The sequence below is a fragment of the Leguminivora glycinivorella genome, chromosome 24 (genome assembly GCF_023078275.1).
Source record: "Leguminivora glycinivorella isolate SPB_JAAS2020 chromosome 24, LegGlyc_1.1, whole genome shotgun sequence".
NCBI lineage: Eukaryota > Metazoa > Arthropoda > Insecta > Lepidoptera > Tortricidae > Leguminivora > Leguminivora glycinivorella.
Window position 1 is genome coordinate 7,573,545 of NC_062994.1, and position 12,498 is coordinate 7,586,042.

The 12,498-nt window shown below is 38.3% G+C and overlaps 4 protein-coding genes across 4 annotated transcripts in view; 2 read left to right on the plus strand and 2 right to left on the minus strand.

Annotated features, from left to right (window-relative positions):
* Positions 1 to 2,510, minus strand: part of LOC125238982 (chorion class high-cysteine HCA protein 12-like) — a 3,462-nt gene extending 952 nt beyond the window's left edge. Inside the window, exons 1-2 of the mRNA XM_048146482.1 lie at positions 2,488 to 2,510; positions 1,606 to 1,780 (exon numbers count right to left, since the gene is read on the minus strand). Coding sequence (XP_048002439.1) covers positions 1,606 to 1,780; positions 2,488 to 2,510 — 198 coding nt within the window. The remainder of the gene's footprint in view (positions 1 to 1,605; positions 1,781 to 2,487) is intronic.
* Positions 2,511 to 3,038: 528 nt separating this feature from the next.
* On the plus strand, positions 3,039 to 3,589 carry LOC125238852 (chorion class B protein PC10-like). The gene is made up of 2 exons (XM_048146314.1): positions 3,039 to 3,127; positions 3,238 to 3,589. The coding sequence occupies exons 1-2, from the start codon at positions 3,080 to 3,082 to the stop codon at positions 3,538 to 3,540; spliced, it is 351 nt and encodes a 116-aa protein (XP_048002271.1). The 5' UTR covers positions 3,039 to 3,079; the 3' UTR covers positions 3,541 to 3,589.
* Positions 3,590 to 4,069: 480 nt separating this feature from the next.
* On the minus strand, positions 4,070 to 5,471 carry LOC125238851 (chorion class A protein Ld5-like). Its single transcript, XM_048146313.1, has 2 exons — positions 5,408 to 5,471; positions 4,070 to 4,600 (listed from the first exon to the last, which is right to left on the minus strand). Exons 1-2 carry the CDS (start codon positions 5,456 to 5,458, stop codon positions 4,169 to 4,171), a joined length of 483 nt encoding a protein of 160 aa, XP_048002270.1. The 5' UTR covers positions 5,459 to 5,471; the 3' UTR covers positions 4,070 to 4,168.
* A 271-nt stretch (positions 5,472 to 5,742) lies between these two features.
* On the plus strand, positions 5,743 to 8,078 carry LOC125238552 (chorion class B protein PC10-like). Its single transcript, XM_048145890.1, has 2 exons — positions 5,743 to 5,801; positions 7,468 to 8,078. The coding sequence occupies exons 1-2, from the start codon at positions 5,751 to 5,753 to the stop codon at positions 7,990 to 7,992; spliced, it is 576 nt and encodes a 191-aa protein (XP_048001847.1). The 5' UTR covers positions 5,743 to 5,750; the 3' UTR covers positions 7,993 to 8,078.
* The last annotated feature ends 4,420 nt before the right edge of the window (positions 8,079 to 12,498 follow it).

The window sequence follows — 12,498 nt, forward strand, 5'->3', positions numbered from 1 at the left end:
AATTACTTAGTAAACATCCATATTTCAGGAACAAATATCTGTGCTCATCACACAAACATGCCCTCACCGGGATTCGAGCCCGGGACCGCGGCGTACCAGGCAGGGTCACTACTGACGAGGCCAAACGGGTCGTCAAAATTAGGCGGACTAAAAAAAAATGAAATGACACCGAAATTCTCGAACTTAGAATCATCATCATCCTCCTTGCGTTATCCCGGCATTTGCCACGGCTCATGGGAGCCTGGGGTCCGCTTTGACAACTAATCCCAAGATTTGGCGTAGGCACTAGTTTTTACGAAAGCGACTGCCATCTGACCTTCTAACCCGACGGGTTGATTAATTCTCGAACTTAGGATGAAGTTATATTAATTAATATATTTCATAGACATATTATAATTTAAAAAAAAATGTCCAAGTCTATCGTTGGTAAGGCGGGAATCAAACTCCCTTCAGCTTATATGGCCGGCCGACATTCTTACCATTAGACCACCTGGCGACTGGGATTTGCGGTTCCCGTCTAGGATGCTATAGCATCCGGTTATCACTGAAAGGCTATTGGGACTTATCACCAACTCTAAAAGGGCCCACTGACTACCAGTCACCAGATGGTCAATTGATAAATTCTTTTTTCAACCACAAACTTACAGCTTTGCGACAAAACAATAAAATGAGACAATGACAACGGTCTCTCAGTACGAATTATTGTAGACGTAATTTTAAAGTGACGAGCGATCCGGCGAATTGACAGTCGGTGCGCCATTTAACCACCGCCATTTGATTTATAAAACATACAATTTACAGCTCATTTCCCCGAAGTCTGATAAATAAAGCAAATCTTCATATACCCTCGTAAGTACTACCCACGGCGACACGACCGCACAATCAATGAAAAATTCCAAGGGATTACAAGGCTAAGGGATGTAACGGATCCTATGCTAGCCCTGACTTCTGCTGGCCTTTTTCCCTAGCCATGGACTCAGGAAATTTTTCTTACTGAAAACTGAGAAAACAGTCTACCTATTACAGTCCTGTACAACAGATGTGAACGTTAGGTATAACTAATAGATGCACATTCCGTTCAGCAAACATGTTGATTGAGCATTTTGTTAGTACTTAACCTAAGGAGAAGATTAGTTAGATATTGTGTTGCTCCGGATCCGCAACTACTCAGTTAACATTGGGTTGGATCTAAAAGGATGAACGATTAGATGACGGAAACGTTTATCATAGGGTCTCATTTCAAACGAGTATTTACTTAGGTTTTTTCACGTTAACTAGCTTTTGCCCGCGGTTTCGCTCGCGTTATAAAGATACAAAAAGTGGCCTATGTCACTCTCCATCCCTTCAGCTATCTCCACCTAAAAAATCACGTCAATTTGTCTCTCCCGTTTTGCCGTGAAAGGCGGACGAAACAAACAGACACACACACTTTCCCATTTATAATATTAGTATGGGTGTTAAATTTCCAAATGAAACAACATCAGGTTTAATATAAAAAACATACTTGTATAATTCGTAAAAAAATTATACTTATCAAAAATATTTTAACAGTGCTGTCATGCTGTGTTAATTATTATGAATGGAATAAAATAAAAATCTAGTTGCATCCGCATCCGCATCCGCACTGTCGGAGATGGACACGGATCCGGCCGCGGCGACCTTGCCGCCGAAGTCGACGGCGCCGAGCACGGGCACGGATCCGACGACGCACGTGTTGCCGGACGCGCCGATGTTACCGGACACGCCGACCTGTCCGGTGCCGGACCCGCCGTATTGGTTGCTGTAGATTTTGGTTGCAGCCACAGTTCTGGCTTAAAGCCATCTGTAAATATTACACGTAAAATAAGTTTTTGTAAAAACAACTTTAATACAATTCCGAGAGCCACTTGCTTGCAATTAGGTTAGCGGGCTGTCAACTGTCAATTTCTACATAAAATGGTTAACCCGACCCCGAGGTTAACCAACCATTTTCGGTGGTGCAAGTGACCCCAGCGTTGCATCAAAAAGCTTGTGAATGAGCCGAATATCAGACCTTTAAGAACTAGATGGCACTATTAGATTAAGTATAACTTTATTTGTGCAATTTTCGATCAAAGAGGTGCCTATTGTCGCTTGCTAATATAGTGCGCTATTACAGCGCTATTATTGTCGCTTGCTAATACAAAATAGCAGTAATATTAAATCGATATTATCGAATATCGATACATTAAAACGCCGGCTGGCCTGGCGGTAAGATTGAGTGTGCGACTTACAATCCGGAGGTCGCGAGTTCGAATGTGTATATGCCAAATGTCATTTGATATTTGCCAGTAGCTTTTCGGTGAAGGAAAACATCGTGAGGAAACCTGACTAATTCCAGTAAGGCCTTGTTACCCTTTGGGTTGGAAGGTCAGATGGCAGTCGCTTTCGTAAAACAACCTACGTCAAATCTTGGGATTAGTTGTCACAGCGGACCCCAGGCTCCCATGAGTTGCGGCGAATGCCCACCCGATGCCGTAGCCGAATGGCATTTCTGCGACCTGAAACGAAAACGAAACGCTGCGAAAGGTAGTCTGGCTTTGTCGCGCCAATACGCAAGAGCGATAGAGATAGATATCTACGAGCGTTTCGTTTCGTGAGCGTTTGTGCCATTCGGCTACGTACCCCGATATGATAGTCAGTGTATAAGTTGTTATATGCCTACTTGAAAAATAATATTTGCTTTTAATTAGTTAATTGACTTTAAGCGATCTTACCTGTACAAGACAAGCCATGACGCACAGAACGAGGATCGACAGACGAGACATGTTTTTGACTTGTGTGCTTCACTGAATGAATGAATGATTTAACCAGAATTCGAAGCCACATATATACGGACATTGTATTTGTCAATGGAGAAATATGCCGAAGATAACACTGAAACACTTACTTAATTAATAGGTTTTAGTGTCAAGACTATTACTAAAGTATTCGCGATAATGTACATGTTAATTGTTTTCCTTCGATGTTAAGCAAGAGATATTGGAACAATATAAAAATTGGAGTGTTTCATCGAAATATTCATTCTTAGTTTGCAAGAAACTTAGAGGAAACATACAAAATGTCTTTCAAAGCTGTCATCTTCTGTGCTGCAGCTTTCTTGGTTCAGGTAATTATGAACATGTTTTATTGTACAGTTGTAGAGTATAGTAGTACGACTAAACGTGATACCTGACACCATTGTCACATAATAAGCTATATATTTTCTTTATTTTTCAGAGCATCGCCGCTCAAAGAAACTGCGGCTGCAGCTGCCAGTCCATCGAAATATCCAACAATGGCGGCGCCCTGTTAGTGACCAGCGCCGGGCCAATCGCGCCGTCCGGCATCGCCGTGGCCACGGAGCTCGGTCTGTCCGGCGAACTGGATCTGTCCGGCGCGCTGCCGTACCTGAGCGCCGTGGCGTTCGAGGGCCAGTTCCCCACCAGCGGCTCCGCGCCGGTGTGCTACGGCTGTGGGGACAACGTTGCCATCACGCAGGAGATTGGCGGATCCGGCGGTTGCGGATGCGTCAGACGCTAAGGATTTATACTCGTGTTGACATGTTTTATAATAAAACAGCAAAATTTAATAAAACTGAATTTTAATTTACCTATCTTAACTCAGCATTCCGAGATATGTTTGACCAATATTTTGCCGAATCGTCAAAATTTGGAACCCTTTTTAAAAGGCGTTCCTGTACAAACTATTCGGTTAGATTAGGTTAATTGTGCCAATTTTGAAGATTAAATGGTTTTAGGGCTTTTAGGAGAAAAAGACAAATTCAGTGAAATAAGAATCAGAGAAATGAAATTTGAAAATTAAACAAGTAATTTCTAAGTAAAGATAGGTAACGCTTATCATACGAGTATAACTGGAGAAATAAAAATACATAACTTTTTGCAAATATTTCTCAATTTAATCTTGTCTGCAGGCTAATAACTAAAAGGACATAAAATACTTACATATAATCACGCCTGTATCCCATAAAGGGGTAGGCAGAGCACATGAACTACTAAGTTTCAGTGCCGCTCTTGGCAAAAAGGGGTTGAAAGAAATCCAAAACATTAAATACTGCTTGCAATTAAATTTATTAATTCATCAATCAAATGACACTGACTCGCGTTTTTAAAATAAAATCAGTTGATTCCACCACCCGTAAAGACTTGTATCAGTTGCATCCGCATCCACACTGTCCCTGGATGGACACGGATCCGCACGCGGGCACAGAGCCACAGAACGTCACGGATCCGAGCACCGGCACGGATCCGGCGACGGCCGTCGTGCCGGACGCGCCGATGATGCCCTCAGCGCTCACTACTCCCGTACCCGCGCCGCCGTACGACGAACCGACACCGCTGGCACTAGACAAACCGGATCTAGATGAAAGGCTGTTGCGAGACGAACCCACGGTGATGCTAGGGGCACTGTAGCTGATACTAGGGGCACTGTAGCTCACACTAGGGGCACTGTAGCTCACACTGGGCGCGTTGTATGATTTACATCCGCAGCTTGGAGCACTGACGCTGTATTGCTCGATGACTTCCACGCGCTGCGCGGGCGCGTAAGAGGTACCGCAACCGCACGGGTTGCACAGAACAGTCTGTAAAAGAAAGTTATTGTAATATAGTGAATGAATCATTTATTATTTCTATTTTTTTTTGGTTTCGATAGTTACTCATAAATAAAACTGTGAGAACAGATTATGTAGTGTATAATGAATTTATAATCCCGACGTTTCGAACTATTTACAGCGTTCGCGTTCTGAGGAAAATTACAATGCGCAAAAACAAAAACTAACCTATAGATTTTCAAGATTAGTTTACACAATCAGATCATAAACAAAAGATATTTTCCATTAAAAAATACTTTTATTTAAAAAAATCTACTTTCAGGCGTGAGTTTCAGTAGGTACAACCTGTGCTTTTTGGAAAAGGGTTTTTTGGAAAACTGTTTAGGGTTTTTTGGAAAAAGTTTCAATGCCCATCTTCGGGCCACTTTCACGTTTCAGAGGTAGCCCGGGCTTAAACAATAAACCTGGAGTTAGTTAATTCGTACCTACTGTCAACACAGGGTTAACCGTTTAACCCAGGGTTAGTTGGCTAACCCTGGAACATGCAAATGGCCCTTATATAACCCGGAAACCTTCAAATCTAGGGTGATCAGGCATCTTCTGGGCGAGCTCACTCCATCGTAGGCCACGTCTTTGCCTTTGGCTAGTCTGTGGCCAAGAGCAAGGCCATTTAGTATTTTTAAAAAAGTAATTAGGTGATGTTGCAGTGACAAGTTGCTAGTCCCTCGCCCACGCCAAAATTGAACTTGTATCCTATAGTCCACTTCTACGACACCCACAGGAAAACACAATAGTTTAAAAATATATATATTTTTAATATACAAAAAACTAACGTACCTGGATCAGGCAAGCCTGGGCGCACAACACGAGGATAGCAAGTCGAGACATGTTTGTATGATTGTTTCTTCCTTTAAAAAATGATGACCTCACCAAACTTTCTACTTCTTTTATACTAAATTTATCATCCTAATTTGGAAATTAGGCAAGCGATAAGGCACCTGTGCCACCACGTACCATTTTCTTTCTTTGTTGAAGAAAGGTGATAGGATATGCGTGACAAAATGTTTTTTTCTCTATCCTTTGTTCTTTATTTTGAGTGTTGATAAGAGTTCTAATAAAAGCTGGTGTCTGCTGAAGAATAATCATAACGAAAGGTACAGTCGTATTAGAAAGCATAAAAATGGCACTTAAGTCAGCCTTGTTCATCGCGGTTGTGTGTTTAGCTGTACAGGTAACTTAAGTCCATATTTTACTTTATTCTTTGCTTATAAGAGTCAAATATTAATTCTGCCTTATGGTACTTGTTTGCGAGTCTTCTCATGGGTGCCATAAAGGAACCGGCCAACCCTTTTCCTTGAAAAACTATCATTCCCTTTAAAGGGGTCCCTTTAATGTAACTAGATACTATAAACATGAAATAAGAAGTTCGAAACGAGTGGTGATAAATTAAATCGACACGAGTTACAAATTTCTCTTTGCACGTGTATTGTATGACGTATTAACTATAAAACTCCCGTGAGACTCATACATATTTAAAAATATTTTAAGCGGGTTACTCGCGTATTAAGTCGATATAGCGTTCGACATGTTTCGATCCAATTTCAAGGACCTTTCTCAAGAGTAGCGACCCCGCCTTTACATGTCGAACGCTATATCGACTTAATACGTCAGTAACCCGCTTAAAATATTTTTAAATATTGTATGACGTTTTGATATTATGGCCCTTTGAAGTATCGACATGACAAGAAATGTACAACTTTACGCACTAGTGCATATATCACTATTTGTACTGAAAAGAAAGGTTTTCAACTTAACATTCCGTCCATCACTTACACGAATATTGATTTCATGAACTCTTAAATAGCTCTTACACACTAGCAAGTGCTGAAGTGGGCATCTCATGACATAGATGCGCAATTGACAACATTTCATATTTTTGAGTACTACTTTTTATTGTTTGGTTTGAAAGAACTCAATACTAAAAAGATACACGTATTTTTTTATTTTTCCATAAAACTGCTATTTTAATGAGCAATTCCCTTTTTATTACTGCTTCGAGCAGAAAGAGCGTATGTTACAAACTTCAAGACACAGCTTCGTGACGTCACATGTGTTGTTTCATACACCTAAGAAAACGACAAAATCATTCCTAAAAAAAAAATTTTAACAGTCAGCTTAAACAGTCTGACTGTCAAGTGTCACTGTCAACCACTAGTGAATGACTACGAATCATAGACTAAGCCATGATTTTTTTAATATCTTTGCTACGAACTGTGATAAGTTTCACTGTCAAACTCAAGTGACATCCCAACTGGAAGATTTTTTTGATATAGTGGCAGCTCTAAATCAGCTATTTGACGTCACTTCCCCTTTAAACTATTTTTAAGATTTTTTTATACTAAAAATGCGGAAAAAAAAATTAAAAAAATGATTTATGTGATCTACAAGCGTATATCTCGAAATGGTTTTCGATTTAGGGACATTGAAAATTTTGAAACGTTGTCAATTGCGCATGGCATTATACTTAATTTAAACGTCATAACCTAACCACAAAATGAAACTTTTGAAAAAAACCCCGACCGCGACATACGAGTAGTAGACCGATTTTCATGAAACATGGCTTAGAACACTCCCGACTGCTTTCAGACCAAGAAACTAAATCTTAATCTGTTCACCCGTTCGGGAGCTACGATGCCACAGACAGACACACACAGAGACAGACAGACAGACACGTCAAACTCATAACACCCCGTCGTTTTTGCGTCGGGGGTTAAAAATAGGGCGAAGACTAAGTTCTGTCTTTAGCTTCACGTCCTTCTTTCCGAGGTCCGGAACACCTGTTCCTTTTCCACTCCTTATGGCTCACGTGACTCATATCTGACTTTATTTTATTACAGTCATTGACTGCATGCTGCGGCTGTGGAAAATCCATTAACATTCGTCCGAAAAGCGCTGGCAAGCTGATCGTGAAAGAAGAAATCGAGAAGATCAGTTACAGACCATCCATTGGTGTTCGTCCGATAAGCTCAAGCAACTGCGTGTCCATCGACGTGCCTAGCTATGGTGGGTCTCTGGCTGTCACCAGCATCGGCCCCATCTCGCCGTCCGGCATCACCGTGGCCACCGAGCTGGACCTGGCTGGAGACCTGGAGCTCTCTGGCGAGCTGCCGTACCTGAGCGCCGTAGAGTTCCAGGGCAGCTTCGATACCAGCGATTCTGTGGCTGTGTCTTACGGCTGTGGTGACTCCGTTGGCATCACGGAACAGATCGGAGGCATTTCTTCGAGCAGAGGCATTTCTTCAAGCGGAGGTATTTCTTCGATCGGAGGCATTTCTTCCATCGGAGGAGGTCGTTCTTACGCCAGAAATATCGGCGGCAGCTCTTATGGCTCTTCTTACATTGGTTGTGGTTGTGGATGTTAAAACTGAACCCATGTGGAGGATGTGAATACTGAAAGCTAAACTGAATGTGTTTAAATAAATGTTGAATAAGCATTAATGATATCGTGTTATTTGATCGATTATTATATCTGTTTAGGCATATATAGAGTGAATCATGTTTAATTACGTAACTGTTACGTAACTTTGGCGAAATTTATTGCAACTGCTACCTAAACTTTGTATATTTTGTGCCTAAACCTTATTTTATAAGAAATAAAACTATGGAAACGGATTATATCGCGTTAATCGCGTATAATGAATTTACAGTTCATCCCGACGTTTCGAACACTTTACAGCATTATACGTGATATAATCCCGTTTCCATGTTTATTTCATGAGTACCTATCGCGGTAACCGAAGACAATCTTATTTTATAAGGTCAATGCATTTTCACAAAATTAGTAAATTACTGATCAAAATTAAAATTCGCCTAGAGTTATTAGTAAAACCACGACGTTTTCATGTGGATGTTTGCGGAGTTAAAAATTTCAATACCGTTTAATACAATAATAGATCTTTTACAATCATTTTATTAGATTTACTTAAACCCATGATTCCTTTTGTTACCTACTTAATGCCACACGTTTTCTAAATTATATTAAAAGAAAAAATGAATTAGGTACCTATAGAATTCAGAGGAACGGGACCCTTTCTAATCTTTTCTAAGAATAAAAAATAACCACATTGATTTATTGATAAACTAGATTGCTTATAAGCAGGGACCGGAAAACCCCTTTTTAGGCTTAACTTCATCAATTTGCTTACCCAATCAATTTTCTTACTAAATAAAACGGTAAGCTTTTTAAAGGTAACCTTTTAAAACGGTAAGCTTATTGAATCTGTTACTATGAGGTTACCATAACTACTAACTAAGTTAACTCCGAAACCCTATCGCGATAGGGTTTTTAAAACCTGTTTTCATTGAGTTATGGTAAGCTTTATCCGTTCCTTGTTGTCTTTCTACATTTAAACTGGTTTGCTATAGATAGAGCTTGTCTCAGACGCATGCACTCGAATTTGCGTAGTTATTACCATTTGACATGTACGTCATTTAGTTTCTGTATTTGATAGTACAATTATTGACCTACTCTCGTACTCATCAGTATATTATAAGGGAATAAAATGAAGTAGGTTTTTACAACAAGCAAGGTTTTGTACCTACTTTTAGGGTTCCGTAGTCAACTAGGAACCCTTATAGTTTCGCCATGTCTGTCTGTCTGTCCGTCCGTCCGTCCGTCCGTCCGTCCGTCCGTCCGTCCGTCCGTCCACGGATAATCTCAGTAACCGTTAGCACTAGACAGCTGAAATTTGGTACCAATATGTATATTAATCACGCCAACAAAGTTCAAAAATAAAAAATGGAAAAAAATGTTTTATTGGGGGGGGTACCCCCTACATGTAAAGTGGGGGCTGAATTTTTTTTTATTCCAACCCCAACGTATGATATATTTTTGGATAGGTATTTAAAAATGAATAAGGGTTTACTAAGATCGTTTTTTGATAATATTAATATTTTTGGAAATAATCGCTCCTAAAGGAAAAAAAAAATGCGTCCCCCCCCTCTAACTTTTGAACCATATGTTTAAAAAATATGAAAAAAATCACAAATGTAGAACTTTATAAAGACTTTCTAGGAAAATTGTTTTGAACTTGATAGGTTCAGTAGTTCTTCGCTCTTGGCCGGTTTTTTACTTTTAAATTTTATTTATTTTGAACTTCACTATCAGTCTCATAAAAATAACTATAACAATGCATGTGCTCAAAAAGTGCGTTTACAATGCATGTGCTCGAAAAGTACGTTTTTTACGAAGCAAAATCGTGCAGCAAGTAGTAGGTACTTTTAAAGTAGTACTTTTCCACACTAGTTCTTTTTACTTTAAATTTTGAACTTCACTATCACTCCCATAAAAATAGCTATAACAATGTATGTGCTCGAAAAGTGCGTTTTCTATGAAACAAAATCATGCGGAAAGTAGTATTTTTCCGCACTAGTGTTTTTTACATTCCAATTTTATTTAAATTTTGAAGGCCACCATCCGTCCCAGAAAAATCGTTCGGAAAGTTGTACATTTTCGCACTAGGGTTTTTTACTTTTTTTTTTTAATTATGAACTTCGCTATCAGTCCCGTAAAAATAGCTATTATAATGTATGTGCTCGGAAAATGCGATTTCTATGTAGCAACATTGTGCGGAAAGTAGTACTTTTCCGCACTAGCGCTTTTTACTTTTCAAATGTTTTTAAATTTTGAACTTCACTATACGTCCCAGAAAAATCGTGTGGAAAGTAGTACTTTTTCAAACTAGTGCTTTTTACTTTTTTTTTTTATGAACTTCGCTATGAGTCTCATAAAAATAGCTATTATAATGTATGTGTGCTCGAGAAGTGCGTTTCCTATGAAACAAAATCGTGCGGAAAGTAATACTTTTCCACACTAGTGCTTTTTACTTTTCTTTTTTTTTTACATTTTGAACTTCACTATCCGTTCCCGGAAAATCGTGCGGAAAGTAGTACTTTTCCGCACTAGTGTTTTTTACTTTTAATTTTGAACTTCACTATCAGTCCCATAAAAATAGCTATTACAAAAGTGCGTTTTCTATAAAGTAAGATCGTGCGGAAAGTAGAGTATTTTCCGGCACTGGTACTTTTTACTTTTATTTTTTTATTTTATTTAGGACTTCACTATCAGTCCCATAAAAATAGCTATTACAATGTATATGTGCTCGAAAAGTGCGTATTCTATGAAGCAAAATTGTGTGGATAGTAGTACCTACTTTTCCGCACTAGTTACTAGTGCTTTTTACTTTTAATTTTTTTTTAAATTTTGAACTTCACTGTCTATCCCAGAAAAATCGTGCGGAAAGTAGTACTTTTCCGTACTAGTGCTTTTACTTTTTTTTTTAATTTTTTACTTCTCTATCAGTCCCATAAAAATAGCACTGTATGTGCTCGAAAAGTGCGTTTTCTATGAACCAAAATCGTGCGGAAAGTACTTTTCCGCACTAGTGCTTTTTACTTTTCATTTTTCTTTAAATTTTGAACTTCACTATTAGTCCCATAAAAATAGCTATTAGAATGTATGTGCTCGAAAAGTGCGTTTTCTATGAAGCAAAATTGTGCGGAAAGAAGTAGGTATTTTTCACAATATTCACTGGTGCTTTTAACATTTTTTTTTATTTTGCTTTTAACTTTAACTTAACTGATGACTGGGACTGATAGTGAAGTTAAACTTAACTTTAACTTCACTATCAGTCCCATAAAAATCGTGTGGAAAGTAATACTTTTCCGCACTAGTGCTTTTTAATTTTCAATTTTTTTATTTTATTTTGAACTTTACTATTATAAGTCCCATAAAACCAATGTCTTTCAAATTCGAAAATTGTACTAACATAACTTTTAATTTTAATAATTACTAAAGTATTTTGTTTTATTATGTTTTTTTATTTACTCGCACAATGCAAAGTAAAGCATTGTTTGAAAACTTTGAAACATGTGCGCAAAGATGATTTCCGAAATTCCGACTCGTATGGCTTATATGACACTCATCAGAAATCACCTACTTTCCGCACTTGTTGCATAAATAGCTATTTTGACATTTTTAACAAAGCCCAATTGAGAAGATGTTTTCAATTATCTAATCGTAAGATATCGATATAATTATTTGCTTTGTTCTTTCACAATATTTTTTTTTAGTTAGTTCTTTACTAAAATTTGCTCTCGAGTATGAGCGTCTTTGCTGAGATGGTCCGACGGCCAAACAAAAGGTTGATCTTTAAAAAGCTAAAACTAGAATTGTTCGGAAACGCACAGGTAAGATAGATAAACAATAGAACGACCCGGCGCGCGCTACGAATGCATTCAATGCCAAAACACACTATGATAATTCAGGTCAGTTATGTTTTAAATTTTAGTGTAAGGTTTTAAAGTCCAATATTGTTTGAATCGACATAAAACTACGTTATTTGAATCGACATAAACTTGTTTAGAGACGATACGTATGAGCTTGTACTCGCTATGGTTATTCAATAATAAGTTGAATTTCAATGTGCGCAGAGATTAAAGTTGCTTAAACGGTTTAATAACTAAAATGATAGGGTAACCTTTAAGACTGATTTTGGTTTTCGTTAGAGGTTATTTAAGTTAACTGTATCAGATAGGCTTACCCTATCAAACAGTCACCCTTACAAAAGGTTACCATTATGGTTGGGGTTTTTAAAACAACTTCTAAAATAAGTCTATGAAAAACCCCGGTTATGGTAAGCGGTTCCGGTCCGAGCTTATAAGAAGAGTATTCCTGTCAAAATTACCGCTTTCAATGAAAATCCCTTATCTCATTCAAAAACTTATGACACGTTTCTCTAAATTAGAAATTTTGATCCAATTCAATGAATAGATAAATAAATGTAACAGATAAACTCAAAATAAGTTAGGATTACGGAATGATCAGATAATAAGAGAACCGCTGATACCCGTAAGTGAACAGCTAAACA